At 43.5% G+C, this 16,851-nt stretch overlaps 1 protein-coding gene across 1 annotated transcript in view; it reads right to left on the reverse strand.

Annotated features, from left to right (window-relative positions):
- Nucleotides 1–13,987: 13,987 nt before the first annotated feature.
- LOC138581025 (protein yippee-like 3) overlaps nt 13,988–16,851 on the reverse strand; it is a 68,673-nt gene continuing 65,809 nt past the window's right edge. The window contains exon 5 of the mRNA XM_069652041.1: nt 13,988–15,559. Coding sequence (XP_069508142.1) covers nt 15,470–15,559 — 90 coding nt within the window. The 3' untranslated portion in view covers nt 13,988–15,469. The remainder of the gene's footprint in view (nt 15,560–16,851) is intronic.

Genomic DNA, 16,851 nt, shown 5'->3' on the forward strand with positions numbered 1-16,851 from the left:
GCAAGTGGTCAGGAAGGGGATAGTGCTGTTTTATCTTTGGATGCGGAGAAGGCGTTTGAGAGGGTGAATTGAGACTTCCTCTACGCAGTGGTGGACAAGATGGGTTTTGGTATGAGGTTTATTTCCTGGATCAGGCTGTTATATAGTGAGCCGACTGCAGAGGTAGTTACCAATGGTATGAGGTCAGGGAGAATTAGAATAGAGAGGGGTACGAGGCAGGGGTGCCCTCTATCGCCTCTTCTATTTGTGTTGGCTTTGGAACCACTGGCCGAGTTTATCAGGAGGGCTGAAGATGTGGTGGGTCACTTGTGCTTTGGGATAACGCAGAAGATTTGGTTGTTTGCGGATGACATGCTCTTAGTCCTTAGTGATCTCAAGAAGTCTATACCGGCATTGAAGGATGTTATGGCAGAGTTTAATCTTTGTTCTGGATACAAAATTAACTGGATGAAAATCGGAGATTATGCCTTTGACACATTCTGTTGATAGGTTTGTGATGGATTTGGGCTTCAGTTGGTGTCCAGATAGATTGCTGTATTTGGGGGGTTTGGCTTACTCCAGGGATTGGTGACATGGTTAAGGAAAATGCACGGGTCATGTGTAGTGGTTTGCGGACGGATCTTGAGAGATGGAGTCTTTTGAATCTTTCTTTGTGGGGTAAGGTGAACGCCTTATAAATGGTATCTGCCCCGAGGATTAATTAGGTTTTGAGCATGGTTCTTTTGATGTTCCCCAAAACGTTTTGGAGAGATTTGGACAGGTTGATGCAGGAGTTCTTGTGGGATAGGAAGCCCCCAGACTGAAATTGTGGACGTTACAATTGCCATTGCATATGGGTGGCCTTGGGGTGCCGAATTTCAGGGCATATCACCTAGCCTTCCTTTCCAAATTTTTGGTTCCCTTTGTGGAGGATTTGCAGGATGTTTAGGTAGAGGCAGAAACCAGTTTCAATGGACCTCTTACTTCCAGAGCTGTGTTGACCTCGGTTTCCAGGAAGAGTTGTGTACACAATTGTTGATTGATGACTTGAGGAGCGCTCGGAAGGGTTTGTGTCGTTATTTGGATGTGGATGCTTTGAGGGAGCCTGGTGCCTTGGTGTGGCTAAATCCTACTATAAAGATAGATGGCAAGGTGACTTTTTGGGCAGATTGGTTTCTGGGTGGGTGAGGTAGGTTGGTGACCGGTTTACAAATGGTCATTGGATGAACACAAGGGAATTGCAGCAACAATATGGTATTGAAAACTTTAGAGCTTCTGACTTTGTGAAGCTCAAAAGAGCAATTGGTGTGGATTTGGAGAAGAAAATTGCGTTGGATTTATTTGCAAGGGATTTGGTGGGATCGGGTGGAAGTCTGGCTAGTCGCCTGTATAAAGTGTTTGTATCCTGTTTTCAAGGGAATGATGAGGAGAGGGGCAGGAGAATCTGATTGGATATCACAGAGGGCTTGTGGCAAAACATGTGTATGAACGTGAAGTTGTGCTCGCTGGGATTCACGGAAAGATCGAGACATTAAAATTCGAAATTGCATTTATTGGACGCCTGAGAGAATGCATAAAAGAGGGATGTCGGAGAGTGCAGAATGTTGGAGGTGTTCATGAGAAATTGGTACACTGGAACATCTACTATGGGATTGTAGGCTGGTAAGGCTGTTCTGGGGTGAGATTGGACGTATATGTGATGAAGTGATTGTTGGTCTCCCGGTCTTGGATTTTAGTGTGATCATATTGGGGAGTGATGAGTCTTTGGATGATCTCACTCGGAGTGAGAAGAAGTGGTTGTTCTGAGGGGCAATGACTGGTAAAAGAATTATCTTAAGGAACTGGAAGAATGCTTTGACACTGAATGTTGAGACGTGGTTGTCTGAGATGCATGAATTGGCAAATATGGAGAGAGTGATGTATAGGAGACTTGGTAAATTGGCTTTGTTTGAAAAAATATGGGCTAGATTTCTGCAGCTATTCTAACATTGTGGTTGTTGGGTGGGGGGGTGATTGAGAGATTTGTTTGGTTTATTGGGGGTTTGCGGTGTTGTATATCTCATTCTGTACATTGAACTGTGTAAAATGCTGTGCTTTTCTTGTATTGTTACCATGTTTTATTTGTTGTACATTGATTGTCTTGGGTTTTTGTTGTAGATGTTGTGTAAATAAAGATAATTTTTTTTTTTAAAAAAAGATCTAGTGTCAGGGTAGCTTGCAGGAGGTTTTGAAGAGTAGGGTTTTCAGACTTTTTCTGAAAGACCAGTAGGAGGTGTCGTTTCTGAGGTAAGGAGGGAGGGACTTCCATAGTTTGGGCACTATGATAGGGAAGCTTGCAACACATGTCCTTGTGTGATGTTTTGTTCTGTATCCCACGCACCCCGATGCCTGCGGGCTTTCGGCACGATACAAGTACATAAATAATTACATAAAATTTGGCAACGCTGTTAAGCTCTTTCTGTCGCGTGTCTAGTGTACCGTCTTTAGACATTTTTATTGAATTCTATCTGTCCCTTAGAAGGTAGAGGTGGACATATGTGTATATATATATATATATATATATATATATATATATATATATATATATATATATATATATATATATATATATATATTTTCTACCTTTTCTACTTATTGTTAGATGCCACAGACCTGCGAATTGTTAACATTTGAAAATTAACATTGGGAATCCAGCTTTCTGGTGCTTGTGTGCCATGCCACTTTGACTGAGGCAGCTGGGACCCTGGTTATGAACAGGTACATACTTCTTTTTCAATACATGTGTAGCACATTACTCTTAATCATAACGACAACTGTTGGGGTTTAATCCAAGTTGGGTTATGTCTCTGGAGAAACTTTAGGGTCCTACAACAAATGGAAACATAAAATGAATTGAGTCTATAGTTTCATAATGGAAGGCAATGGGTTATCCTCTTTCAGTAAAGAGGCGAACAAACTGCTGAGAAGTCAGATTGAGTATTTTAAACTTTACTCGTGTAAACTATTCTGACTGAAGAGTGCATGCATTAAAAAGGCAAAAGGAACCTACTGTAGATGGCTCAACACAGAATAACTTGTGAAAGAGAAATCTGGAATCAGTTGGCTAATCACACCCTATCAGGAATACCAACAGGGTGCAGGCAGTGATTAGAGGGGCAGCAATACAGGCCTTACTCATACAGCGTGTGGCACAGAATGTATGGTCTGAACATCTATCGCCACCACCCTGAGTAGTCAGACACCGCCGGATAGGAGTGTATTGCCATTTGAAGTATGGATTTGCAAGTCTTCTATGGAAGCCTTGACGGGGATAATCAGCAAATTACATTCATCACGAGCTGCTGGTCCAGATAGAACATGCAATAGTTTAATCAAAAATCTCCACTACTACGGGCACAGGCTCTGCACACTCTGTACAGAGATTGGTACGAGTGGTATCCTCCCCACCTCCTGGCAGGAGAGCCATATTTTACCAGTTTATAAGAAAGGATGCTCGGCGAATCCTGTGCACTAGAGGATGCTGGCAACACTGGATATCCCTGCTAAAATGTTTGCCAAGGTGATATTGATTAAACTTACCCAATGGATTAATGACATACTCTAACACAACCCACAATCTGCGGATATTAGTGTCAGCAGTGGAATATGTAAATGTGATTTTAAAATCTGCAGTTCATAGGTTTTAGCGCAGCTTTTGACACTTAAGCACAATAGATTATGGTCAAAGTTTATAGATGGGACATCCCCAGAGGTTTATGGAACATAATCAGAATTCTCCATCAGGACACCAGTATAAGGGTACCTCTTGATGTCGAAGGCAAACTGAGTTTTTCCCCACTGGAAGAGGAGTTAAACAGGGCTGTACAGTGGCGGCAACCCCATTTAATCTCTACTTAACCAATCTGCCAACAGCATTCTTCTGTTTGGAGTCCTACCCAATCATGATTGGCAATCAGAAAATATTGGCTTGGCTACACCGATGAATTATTGTTAGACCAACCCCAAAAAGGTCGCCAAAATGATTAGAGTCTGCATATATATGCTAAAGATAATGGCCTTAAAGATCAGTAAATCGAAGGTCATGATCTTTAAGGGGAAATCTACAAAACTGGCACAAGGTTATGTGTGGTAGTATGACGGAATGCCTGTTGCATGTGTCAAGCAATACAAATATCTGGGAGTGATCGTGGAAGACAATCTAACATGAAAGTGCCAATGGAATGAGACTAAAAACAAATGCAGGAGAGTAATATATGCATGGAGTTCTTGTATTGGTCGTCAAGGAGGGATATCCATTCAGACTATCCTACTATTGTATTCTGCTAAGATTATCCTCGTTTTAATGTATGGTGTTGAAGTGTGGGTGCATAATCTAGCTAATGAGTTAAGTTGTTTCGAAGTATAAATGGTTAGAATACTATTCAGAATGCCAAAGAATCTCTCAGTAGAATTCCTCATGTTGGAGTTCAATATTAAGGGAACCATGGCTGTGTTGATTTGCAGGATTACCCTATGGTATTAAAAGTTATCCTCCCTGGAAAATGGCACAATTATTGTCAGTTATCTGAAAGCTTTTGCATCAAAACATATGAATATATGGGCACCATGGCCAGGATTAGGAAGACACATACGAGCTGGTTTACCGGCTATAGTCGAAACATTGGCACAGATAAACCTTGGTCATTTAAAAGATGGCTAAAACAAAAATTGGTGAGTTATAGCTTTGAGTCCTACCTAGTCAAACTAGTGACAAATGCAAACAGTGGGACATATATTGCTTACATGATGCAACATGTTTCTGTGCCGAACTATGTGATGGCTTACCCCAGTAGCCAGATAATTAGGCAATATCTACTGATAAAAAGTAACAGCTGCCCCGTTCATGAAACTTTGGGAGCACACCTCCAAATAAACAGAACGTCCCACTTATGCCGCTTGTGTGGCAACATAACAGAGTCTCTGGAGCACATTCTGATAGATTGTGAAAGTTTAAATAACCTGAGAAACAAATGGGTGAAATCGTATAGTAGTAAGATTGAACAACGACAAATTTGGTTAAGTGGCAAACTTATGGAAGGCAATGACACCAATTTTATATATTTTATGGTAAAATGTTTTATGCAATGTTTTGAGATTTTAGATGAATGGTCAAGAGTATTAGACAATGGATGAATAGTGATTCATGTCAATTGTGATAAATGATGCTACACTCTTCTGGTAGTCGTGTTCTGTTTGTATGTCTAGATCTTGTTTGTGAGAAGCGGTAAAAGATTATATCAAGTAATGTACAACCTTGTTCATATACATATACACACACACACAGCCATCTAGGCTGAAAGTATATTAAATAAATAAAAAGATCCTCTTTCTGAACTAAGGTATGTTAGAGCTTTTTGGCAGCTAGACATTTTAGTCTATTTCATTTATCTCTGCTCCAAGGTAAGTATTTTTTTTCCCCATGTTGTAGAATCAGTAAGGAGTATGTCAGAAGATACGAAAAGGGAGAATATGTTTCGCTTTTTTCCTGAATAAAGAGCCAGTAAGGAGACAGCCAAAGAAGACTCATTTGAGGCACCAACCCTTGTTAGTTACATGAAGGTAGGTGGCTTTATTAGGTCCTGATGAAGATAGTTTATGTTGTTGAAAATGGTTATGTTCCGTCGAAACGTAGCGACAGGGAAGATATTATTCAACCTTTGGCAAAAACATTGTATTTGTGTTGCGTTTGCTCGCATCACCCTCTAGCCGAACATTGGCCACAACTAATGGTCTCTCACTATACCATGTATGTAGTGTATGGTCCAACGTGTTCATGGTTATTAGTATGGTATCTAACATTGTTAATACGTTACATGTTTATACAGATCTGGTGAATAAGTCATTAAGTACCTTTGAGCTTTATATTCTCGCACCTTTGTATTTCTGTACAGTTTGTACTTCTGCAATCTATTTTCTCACAGGTGTTACTTTGTCCACATCTTTTGTTTACCCTTGAGGCCTCCGCAGCTCGCTTTAATGATATGTATTAAACACATCTATTGTGATTTATTGGAGTTGTTTCTGAGCTACTGAGGTTTGCTCAATGTGTTGTATGCTTTGTGATTAAATGTGTGTTTTATGCATTCTACTGTGTTACTGTGAATCACCATTCTCTGTTCAATTTAAAATGCATCTACCATGCATGGATCTGCAGGAGGAAGGCGCTAAAAGAAAAAAATGAGACATTTATTGTTCAGATTCAATTTAATCAAAAAGTATCACTATCTTGCTATGATGGAACAAATTGTATAAGAGCACTTCAATAGTACATTACTATCGCTACAACAAATATGTTACTTTTTTGGATTTTAAAATGGAACACTAGTACTCTTTCTCTAACCGTACACAAGCTTTATGACTGGGACCTATTTTTCTTAGCAATTGAAGGTTTTGGCAAGGTTATTGAATCTGGAGTTTTTTTTAATGTAAATCTATTCAATTATTTGTATTTATTGTTTTATCTGTTTACTTTTACAGCTCACAGCCGAAATAAAGTATGTGATTGATTAGTAAGACACTAGACAGAAGGGTGGATTTTTGTTAAGGTACATACAGGGTTCCCATTTCGTTTATTAAACAATGATGGCCTTTAGTAACTTAAAGATCATCCATTTAACACTCCCTGCTTTTTCTACTACCTTGGAGTCCCCTGGTAGGGACCTGCTCCTCCGCCATGGGGGGATCCTTAAGAGTGAACTGACGGAACAGACTCCTCCTGCGTGCCTGGAGCAATACACCAGTGGGGCCAGAGGGTGAACCCGGTGGGCGACCCCTTTCCATTTTTCAATATTTTCATTAATGTTAGCTACATTTTAGTACATTAGGTACATAAGCAGTAGTGTCATCAAACTCCATTCCATGATGGCGCCCATGCACCATATCGATTCCTGTATAACCTGTTTGTTCTTAGACTAGAGCACATAGTCCGTCATCTATGTTGCCCATTCGAGCGTGATCGTTGCAAGCAGCCCCCTAGATACCAGTCCACAGTCTGGGTCGGCTTCCTTAGCAACAGCATAGCCCACCGTAACCCTTGAGAGGCACGCTCCGCCCGCAGTTTTCTACTCGCGGCCGGAGCCTTTAGCCTGTGTATTTCAAGAAGTTTCAAAACGCAAGTGTGATTTTCAGACGCAGCCTTCGAGCGGCTTACACCGTGAATCCCGGATTACTAACATTTTGGTCTGCTTGTATCCAAGCCGTGGGTAAGCATTAGAACCTTCAATGTAGCACTTATCCATAGGTCACCTGCATTTATAATACTACTATATTCATTAGGGCATTTGGACAATAGATAACTAGACAATTTATTTTGTTGTAGGATTCGTTCTTTTGAACACTTGAGAAACTCATTGCATCCTGAGGACTTAACTACCACTGGGCACCATCTTCAGCCCGCAGCATTTTTTAGAGCATTTAAATATCTTGGACTTGACTGCATATGTAGTGAGAGGTATGCCTTTACATTTACTCTGCGAGTTCCATTAGCTTGCTTTCTCAGGCTATTAGCATTTTTGAATATGTCTCAGACCATACACCTATTCCTTGGCGTTTGTAAGTGACGATTCTGTTTTAGTCAGTTCAGACGTTATTATATCATATGATTGTTCTTTAAACATTTAGATTGCCGCCCTGACAGAGAAGTTGTTCACTCGTCCTGAATTTTGAGGACCGACACCCGCACATCACGCCCTTGAGGCGGTCACTTTTTCTTTTCAAGAACACTATTTAAAGGTATGTTAGTCTCTACCTGTGCTTTCTAATCCGTGTCCTGTAACAACATCTGTGATGTTTTCATGTAGATAATTAATATGTTTGTTCACCTCATCTCGGCTATAATTCAGACAAATCAACTGTGAGGATTATTTATTGGTCACATTGCCAACTCCCCCTTGGAGGATAGGTGCTTTTGGAAGAATATGTAACTGGTTTAATACATGATATTTTGGTTCTTTAAAAATATAGGAATTTTAATGGATCATTCCACAATTAATGGGTTTTGCCTTTGCCTTTTTACATGCTTGGTGAGCGCTTTTGTTTAGGAGTATTTACTAGCCAAAAAACCTGACATGCGCTTTCTTCATTTCATTTTTCTTACAGTTTACAATTCACTTGGCTCTAGAAGAAGGGACAGGATCCCGAAACGCGTCAGACATTTTTTACTTGAGTTGTGATTATATACGCACTGGGTCCACAAGGTCCCAAACAATTTGTATATTGTATATCATTTGACATTTGGTTTTGGTCTCAGCATTACAAGATTTATTGATGTATATTTCTTCAATTTAAAAGGTCTTTAACCATTGAACCCTAAAATTTGAAGCATTTGTTTGTCTTGAAATTATATGATTAAATATTTCACATCACCATATATTTATGCTTTATTTTAGATTTATTCTTAACCGTTATTATACGGGATACCAATAGTGTGCAGGGGACGGGAGGGCTCCTACCTTTGGATCCTCTTTTTTCTCAGTACGGATAGGTATTTGTGATCCTGTGCCAGGGTCACGTTTCCTCCCCCGCACCTTAAAAGATTACTTAAAATTATCTACACTCACTTCTTAAAGATTTTGAATACGTTAGGTGTGTGCATCTACATTCCCCTCTACGACCCCTTTCCATAGGCAGCCTCTGGCAAGCCACAATCTATACTAACCATCTGATGGCAAGGAATTCACTGTTTCACCCTTTCTACCTTAACTAAACTCCACTTACCAATTAACACCTACTGCTATTAAAAACACAAATAAATAAAACTGCGAAACACTATAAACATGGTTAACAAATAATTACAAAACATGTACAGGGGTGTGTCCCCTACAGTCGGGCACCTCAGATGGACCTTCAGGCCTTACAGGGAAGGCACAGTATCGTTGGTAGATGGTTCATTAGAGCAGGCTTGAACTTCACTGCAGCCTTGGAGGGGCTGGCCCACCCTAGGTGTTCAGTGCCCACCACCCCCACCATGCTGCCTGCTTCAACTTGCTCCATTCAGTGAGTCTTGGAGGCAAGACCCATCCATGCGTCTTTTTGGCACTTACAGGTGGAACAACCCTAGTCCTTTCCATTTACATGGGCCACAACGAGGACACGGCCCGGGGCTTCTCCTTGCCAGCCTGTGTGACGGCAGCACAGCCGTGCAGCCCATACATGTGGCTCGGGGCTGGGTGGGCCCACTCTTTGTACGCAAACAAATATATAAATGCATGTAAGCATTTTGTATGCGTACATTACTATGGTTTCTGTACTATGCAAGCCATCTTTTATAAACCTAGAAATATGTTTGTTTATAAAAGAGGGCTTTAAAAGTTCAAACCATAGTAAGGTAAGCACATAAATATATAAATGCTTACATTTATATATTTGTTTGCATGCCTTAATATGGTTTGTGTACTTCAAGATGGCTTGAAAAGTAAACAAACCATAATAAGGTACACACAAATATAACATGCCATAATGGTTTATAGTCATGACTCCCTTCTCATGGGAGCTACTAAGAACACCTTCCAATGTTCTATACATATGTTACGAAACACTATACATATTACGAAGCACTAACTACTATTGCAATGAGACAGCTGAATGAAGTAATTAGGGTCAGTAAAGGAGAAGCATAAGATGTGCTCGCTTTGACATCCGTGCAGAGCCTGCTGAGGCAGGTTCAAATCCCGGCAGGGCCAAACTGAGCCTTTCATCCTTCCGAGGTTGATAAATGAGCACCACACACCGTGGGAAATAAGCAGCGCTCAGATACCTGAGGGCTCGTAGCGCAATATAAATACACAAACAAAAGGTGCTGGGACATTTAAAAACCTTAACCAGCTGAAGGGTAAGAGATGCTGCCTGGTGAAGGCTTGTCCTCTCAGAGCAAGTAAGACCGTGGAGCCAACCCGGATCAAGGGGGAAGGCCAGAGGAAAAAAAAGACAAAGTAGCAGCCCCAGGAGGAAGAGAGCGGAAGACTTCCTGGACCCAAAGAGCAGTACCTACGTCACCTGAACACAGACGCACACAGCAGGCAAGCAGGAGGCACAAAGGACACAGGATCCGACAAGCAAAGTCTGCGAACCTGAGAAGTAGGGTCAGGAAGCCAAAGAGCCACTTCATGGTCACTGCGGGATAACTGAAGAAGGCAACAGAAAGCCAGTGAGTCCTCCAGAGGGAAGTTGCAACACCGGGGCACTTTGGCAATCTTATGAAGGATAAGTAAAGAAAAAGGAGGAGTACAAAAGGGAAGAGTTAATGTTAAAGAGAGTTTTAAAAAGCGGAAATAATGTGTCAAGACCCGAGGCGGCAGGCCAATAACGCCCCAGGCAATGCCCCTGGGACGTAGTTACTGGCCCGAGCGTAGAGAGGGCCTTAAAGCCCAAGGGGCATTACCATGGGCGCTATTGGTCCGCCACCGAGGGTGTTATAGCCATTAATACCCCGGCCTGTTAGACAGGGGTACTAATGGCATTTTTTTCTGTTTTGAAATGCTGCCGCGTTGAAACAGAAAAAAAGTTGGAAAAAAATGGCCGCCGGGAAAGGGAAAACTTAGTCCGTTTTCCCTTTCCACGGCAGCCATCAGGAAACAGAAGTGTTTCCAGCACATTCGCTCCAAGAAAAGAAAAAAGAAGGTAAGTGGGGTTGGGAGGGGATAGTTTGCAGGGGGTGGGGGAGAGGGAGAAAAAAAAAAAAAAAAAAAACAAACTTACCCAAGTCCCCGGCAGGGGACGAAGGCAACCTCCAGCCATGGGGAGGATCGGAGCGGGGATTGCCCCGTTTCGAGCCTCCTCATTGGCTAAGGTGCTGTCACACCCCTCGCCAGGAACAAAGTACCCGGCATGCACTAACGTACACAGGACTACCGTGTGCTATGGCTCGGAAAAGAGCCAGTCCACACATTGGCCCTCATTACGACCCAGGCGGTAAGGGGTTTACGCCGGCGTAAACTTCGCCGACCCTTACCGCCTGAGTACGAGTTCCCGTAGCGCCATGGTGATTTTAACGCCTGCTTTTTGCAGGCGTTAAAATCCATGGCGCTACGGGACCTTGTTGTTAATTACGCCACCGTAATTTACGGTGGCGTAATTAACGCCTTCCCCACTCCCATTATGCCCTATGGGGCAAAAATGGGAATGGGGAAGGGTAAATGGGGATTGGGGACTTACCGCCCCGCCAAGGTCGGAATGGGGCGGTAAGTCCGCCAACCACCATGGCGGAGTTGGCAACTTAGCGCCATGGACCATGGTGCTAATAGCACCATGGTTCTCCGCCAAGGTCCTAATGAGGGCCATTGTATTCCCGGTGCGCAGCGCGTGCCAGGTACTAATGCAGGATATATACAGTTGCAAGTGTCAAGTAACACATGAGAAAGCCCTGGCAGGAGAAGACACCAGGCAAAGCCAGGTGTGTGAGAAAAGGTTATATTACAGTGGAGATGAAACCTGGCGGGGGGGGGGGGTACACCAGGTATCCTATGAAATGGGACTAACAGCCAAGTTGTTTTTTTTGTTGATCAGAGAATTCCAAGGAAGACTCATACCCTTAGGAGTGAAGTATTTGGAAGAGAAAACCTGGGGAAGGGAGCACTCCCCTGGAACTGTGAACTTTATCCATTCGTATCTTTTGTGTTGGAGTTACACCTTTCCTTGTTAATGCAATAAGGTGTGTACTTGCAAGGCAAAAGACATTACCCTTTTCACCTTAGAGTTACTTTTAGCATGTGAGGTATTTCAGACACCAGACATTTTTGCTTTGGACATAGACAATGGACAGACCCTTAACTTTAAGTTCAGGTAGGGAAACATCCTAGAATAGGGACAGGGAGGCATTTTCCAACCCCCTTCTATTTTGAATAAGAGTTTATAGCCCAAACTATGAGCTTGCCGTGTCTGCGTCTCATTCCTGGCTCCCAACCATATGTAGACTGTTTTTGATACATACTGGCATTTTAGAAACCACATTTATTTTACTACTGAGCGGGTCCACGGCCCCAATTCCCCACCTAACAGGGCTGATTGAGGCACTTCAGTACCTAGAGAGCCACTGGCAAGCTAGAACCAGCACAACCAACCTCCTCTTAAAACTCACAGGTAGCCTCAAGAAACAAGGCAAGATGCAACGCAGACCAATAACCAACGAAGTGTAGGCTTGTGGTAAGGGAGCCATACCCAGGACTGAGAGGTTTAGAGCTAGGGGCATGGTTCTAGTTGCTGAGCTGGTCCTCAAGTACGGTGTGTGCCCCGTTTTGAGAAAAGCCCTTGCACATGGTCCTGAAGTTTGAGGACCACATGCATGACTATTGCAGCTGCCCAAAAATTGACACTGTGCAAGTGGTCATTGGAAAGGGGACTTTTTGCCCTGCTTTTCACATCGTGTGCAGCACGCTGCTATACCTTACCACGGCGGCAGCAGCCGGCATGTGCAACGTGCCACTAATCCAGGGAGTACCGCAGGGAAGGTAACGAAAGTCCTCAAAGAGCAGGAAGTACAAGCATTGGCATATGTCGCTGTAAACATTCAAGTCATTAATAGGGGATTTATTGAGCGGGGTCCTAGCTTCGGGAAGCAACGGAGCAGGTAAGCCATCCTAGTGGGGCCAATGAAGAAAACAGCAGCAAATCAGAGCATGTTGAGGGTTCTCTGTCCCCTTATAATTTGCTGCCCCTGCACAAGTCTGAACTCTGGAAATAAGGAGGACTTGTTTAAGTTGGTCATTGTCCCCACTGCTTAGGATGAGGCACCTATGGTGTGTCTTAGACTCTGGAGTTAGGAATGACCTTCAACCAATGTAAGCTTGTAGGCCCGCTCTATATAGTCAATAAGGGTGGTAGCGGGAACATTTGCACACCGTCCTCCAACGAGGAAAATAGGAACAGGTGCAGCCAGAGGGTAGTGTGGATGAAAGGTTGGAGGGAGTGGTAGAAATAAAGAACCTGAAAGTGGATCAGTATTAGGAAGCTGAACGGTTTCAGTCACAAGATCAAGCTGAATTAAGGTGCCAGCCCAGTGGTGCACAAGGTCAGGCAGACAAAGAGGGTTCCAACTGAATCTCCGTAACCACAAATTAACATGGGTCAATCATCAGCCCATGCCCAACATTTGTGAAATGCTCAGGACTATGGATAAACGTATAGTGGCTCTCCACATGCAATCGGGTCACCAGGCGGCTCTGCAGGAAGAAACGAGGCATCAGACCTCTTCGCATGCCCAGTGGTGCAAGTGCGCAGACTCGTAATAATAGTGGTTGCATGAGAGAAAGGGGCGGGGTTGAAGCCGACATTGCCTTTGCACTGAAGGCTGGACAAATACCTGTAGCAAATGTCATTTGCAATCGGGAGTTAGTTATAGCTAGGCTAAAAATGGTCCATTCTTTGATATGTTTGTTTTCACTCCCTTATGGGTCTAGGTTTTGCTACGAAGTGATTTTTCCAAAGGGTACCAGGCATCTATTCTTGATTTCGCCTCCCTTCACTCAGCTCTTTTAAATTTGATCTGAATTTTCCTTTAATTTCGCCATCTTGGCTTTCAAGAAATCCATGTAGCGTTTAGTCCTTTGATTATCTCCTTGACCTATTCTCTCCCACCATTCCTCGGCATCTAGACCCACAATGTGTCCAAGTTCAGGGAGTAAGTGAATCGATCTTCGGTCTTTAATTTTGTGCAGAATAGCAGTAAATGTTAGGTTGCATGCAGGGGTGGACTGGGAAGCAAACGAGGCCCTGGAAATAATTTATAAAGTGGCCCTATATTACACATGTTCTGCAAGCCCAACCCTTTTCCTATGGGGGCATTTGGAAATACCACACACAAGAGGCCCAGGGTGCAGAGGCCTACCAGGAAATCTCCAGAGTTCCCCATAGGCCAGTCCAGCCCTGGTTACATGTACTTTAGGAACCCGCTTGCTGCGTGTAAACTAGCAACGTATGTGGGCTCGCATCAATGCTGGAGGCGCCATAGGGTGGGTAACCTATAAAGAATAAGTCATTTCTTGGCATGAATAATGTAACATTTATTCAAATGTATGCTTATGTCTGTTAAATAGAAAACATTTTCAGGACATACACCTACCACATTCGCAAAATGCATTACGCTGTACAACATAAGTGCTGGGCGTTCGGGTTATCAAAGGGTCTGTCCTGACACAAAATATAACAACTTCACACAAAAATATTTACACTCACAAAAACACATGCAGTGCTGCATAAGTTGCATGCACCTCCGGGCGTGACCAGCACACATACCGGCATTATACCACACCATGTGGGCTTACTTTACGTTACTTTCCTCAACATTGGACTCTACTCCCCAACCCTTGGACGAAGCCCACAATGGAAAAAGAAGACAGGTCAGGTTTGACGGGCAAGAATTTGACACAGCGCCACATACAACATATATGGGGACCACAGGTTTGAATCCATCGATTCGCTGGTAAGAATCTCCTTCCTCAGGCCCCTTCTTGAAGTCCAGTGGTCACCTTAGGTTCTGCCTTTCAGACAGCAACTGTTAAGTAGAGGAGACCGAAATACAGAAAGCCCGCCCTTCCTGCTCCTCAAGTCGCAGTTCAGCTTCCTATTGTCCTACTGGAGGCGTTGGGGACCTAGATCACCACCATAATGTTGACCAACGCAACATCTGTCTGCCTAGAGGATGCTAGACCCCATCCCATTGTAATATTATGGACAACTATAGTAGTGAGAGAACTTCCCACCCAGCACAACTTCTGAAACAGTGGACATCTTTGATTGTGAGGTGGCAAGTACAGTAATGATCAGAGGAACAAACCACAACCAGCACCCTTTCCCCAGCTCTTTCGTTGGAGTACTTGCGCTTATGGTTAAAAGCCATAAGCACCCCATAACGATAAAAGGTCCAAACTTACTCCAGGGAAATTATTCTATTTTGCTCAATCAACAATAGGTAAAGCCAGGGTGAGTTCACAGTAAAGCCCATTTCTTGTCCCCAAAAACACCACGCTAAGCCAAAGCCTCTCCTTTAAGCGAGCTGGAGCCACGAGACACAAATGACATGGCAGCACAACATCAGTCCAATACGGTTTGCCTTTCGTTGTAAAAGGAAGGCACACAAACTCTTGCGAAGCTCTTCAGCAAACCCTGAGGCAGCACTGAGACGAGCTACTGGTCTCTTGCAGACCAAAGCCCTGCCAAGAAAGGTAGGGAGTGACAACACAAGAGGGAACAGAAGAGAGGGAATGCCTTTTCCCCACCATGACGCAACTTGTAAACACGTATCCCCGCCTCCCCAACCCTCAATACCCACCAGTCTGTATAAATTGTTTTTTCACACACAAAAGAAAATAAATCTTGTAGGAAAACAGTTCATGATGGAAGGTTCTGGAAGGTCTGCCAGCTGGCAGCGATGGTTCTGGCCATTCTGAAACTGGACCAGAAATGACATCCACAATGGAAGCGTGGGACGGGCAATCTCCATCCTGCTCTGCATCAGGGCCTAGTCCCACCCGTTGTCCTTGATCATGTGATTCAGCTCTATGATATACTTGCCCTCTTTGTACTTCTGGCTACTCTCGTAGGCCTGCTCCTACCAAGGAGGAAGAAAAAAAAAAGAAAAACACGTCAAAAAAATCTTCAACAAAAGGGATTTTAACATGTTGAGCATTCGGAAAGAAGGAAGGAACAGCTTTTGCCACCTTCCAAACTAAACGGCGTGCCAGGGTGCTCACATGATTTATTTTGAGGCTGTTCACTTAATAAAAAAAAAAGCACAACATTCATCAAATACAGGGGTTGTTCGCCAAGAAGTGGGCTCAAAGAATCCTATCACTCCAGTAGATAGGACTTCAGGGGCAAATAATACCACCAGAGTCTGTAGAAATCAAAGCATGTGTATATAGCAGCCAGACTCCTATACATAAGTAATTTGAGCAAAGTTCCCATTAGGATGGAACTGGGGTTAAAGACAGGAGGCTAGATTAAATTATGCATCCGGATATGATAGTTTATTTATATAGCGCCTATACACAATGTGTTTCAAAGCGCTTCAAGGCAAGGGAGGGAACAAGGGAAAATACAACCACATTCTTACAGGCCATGAACAGTAAGGATGTGAGATTAACTATCGTACTCTGCCTGACAACATTTCAGATAGTGCAAGAGCTAAGACAGAGATAAGGAAGGGAGGGGGGGGGGGGGAGAGTGGGAAGGAAATGGAAACAGACAGGCGCCTACCGTGCAAGGCCTGACGACATTTCTGGTAGAGCCGGAGAAAAACAAAAAGGTGAGGGAGAGAGGGAGGAACAAAACAAGCGACTATCGTACTAGGCCTGACATTTCAGATGGTGCTGGAGGTGTGGTGGGGAGGAAAAGAAACAGTAATGGGAGGGTGGAGGAAACAGACGAGGTTGCTATCATATTAGATCCAGGGACAATTATGATAAAGTGCATAGAAGACCCCTATTGTAATGGCTGAAACGGCATTTCCTCTAGATTAGTGACTTGTGTGGCTTCACAAATGTGTGCCCCTCGCAAAACGGTCTACTTTTCACCCTGTACTACCCACTAGCAGCCTCAACCCACGGACACACCAACAACATCCAAATCCCCATCGCACCCTGTACAGACCTAGATCGTAACAAACCAAGCAGGATACTTCCACCGGAGGCTACTTTCAGGCTATGCAGTCCCCAAGCACAACTCCTAGAAACATACAACGGCACGCTGAACATGCTTCTCCCAGTCTGCTCTGATCGACAACTCTGGTTTCATTTCTGGATTCTCCCTCTACTATAAATAATTCGCTCTCCAGCTCTTATTGGACCCAACACCAAGAAGCTACCCAACGGGCAGAGGATGTGCCATACAAGACCAGTGTAC

Source organism: Ambystoma mexicanum, chromosome 3p, assembly GCF_040938575.1.
Source record: "Ambystoma mexicanum isolate Mex_15411 chromosome 3p, UKY_AmexF1_1, whole genome shotgun sequence".
NCBI lineage: Eukaryota > Metazoa > Chordata > Amphibia > Caudata > Ambystomatidae > Ambystoma > Ambystoma mexicanum.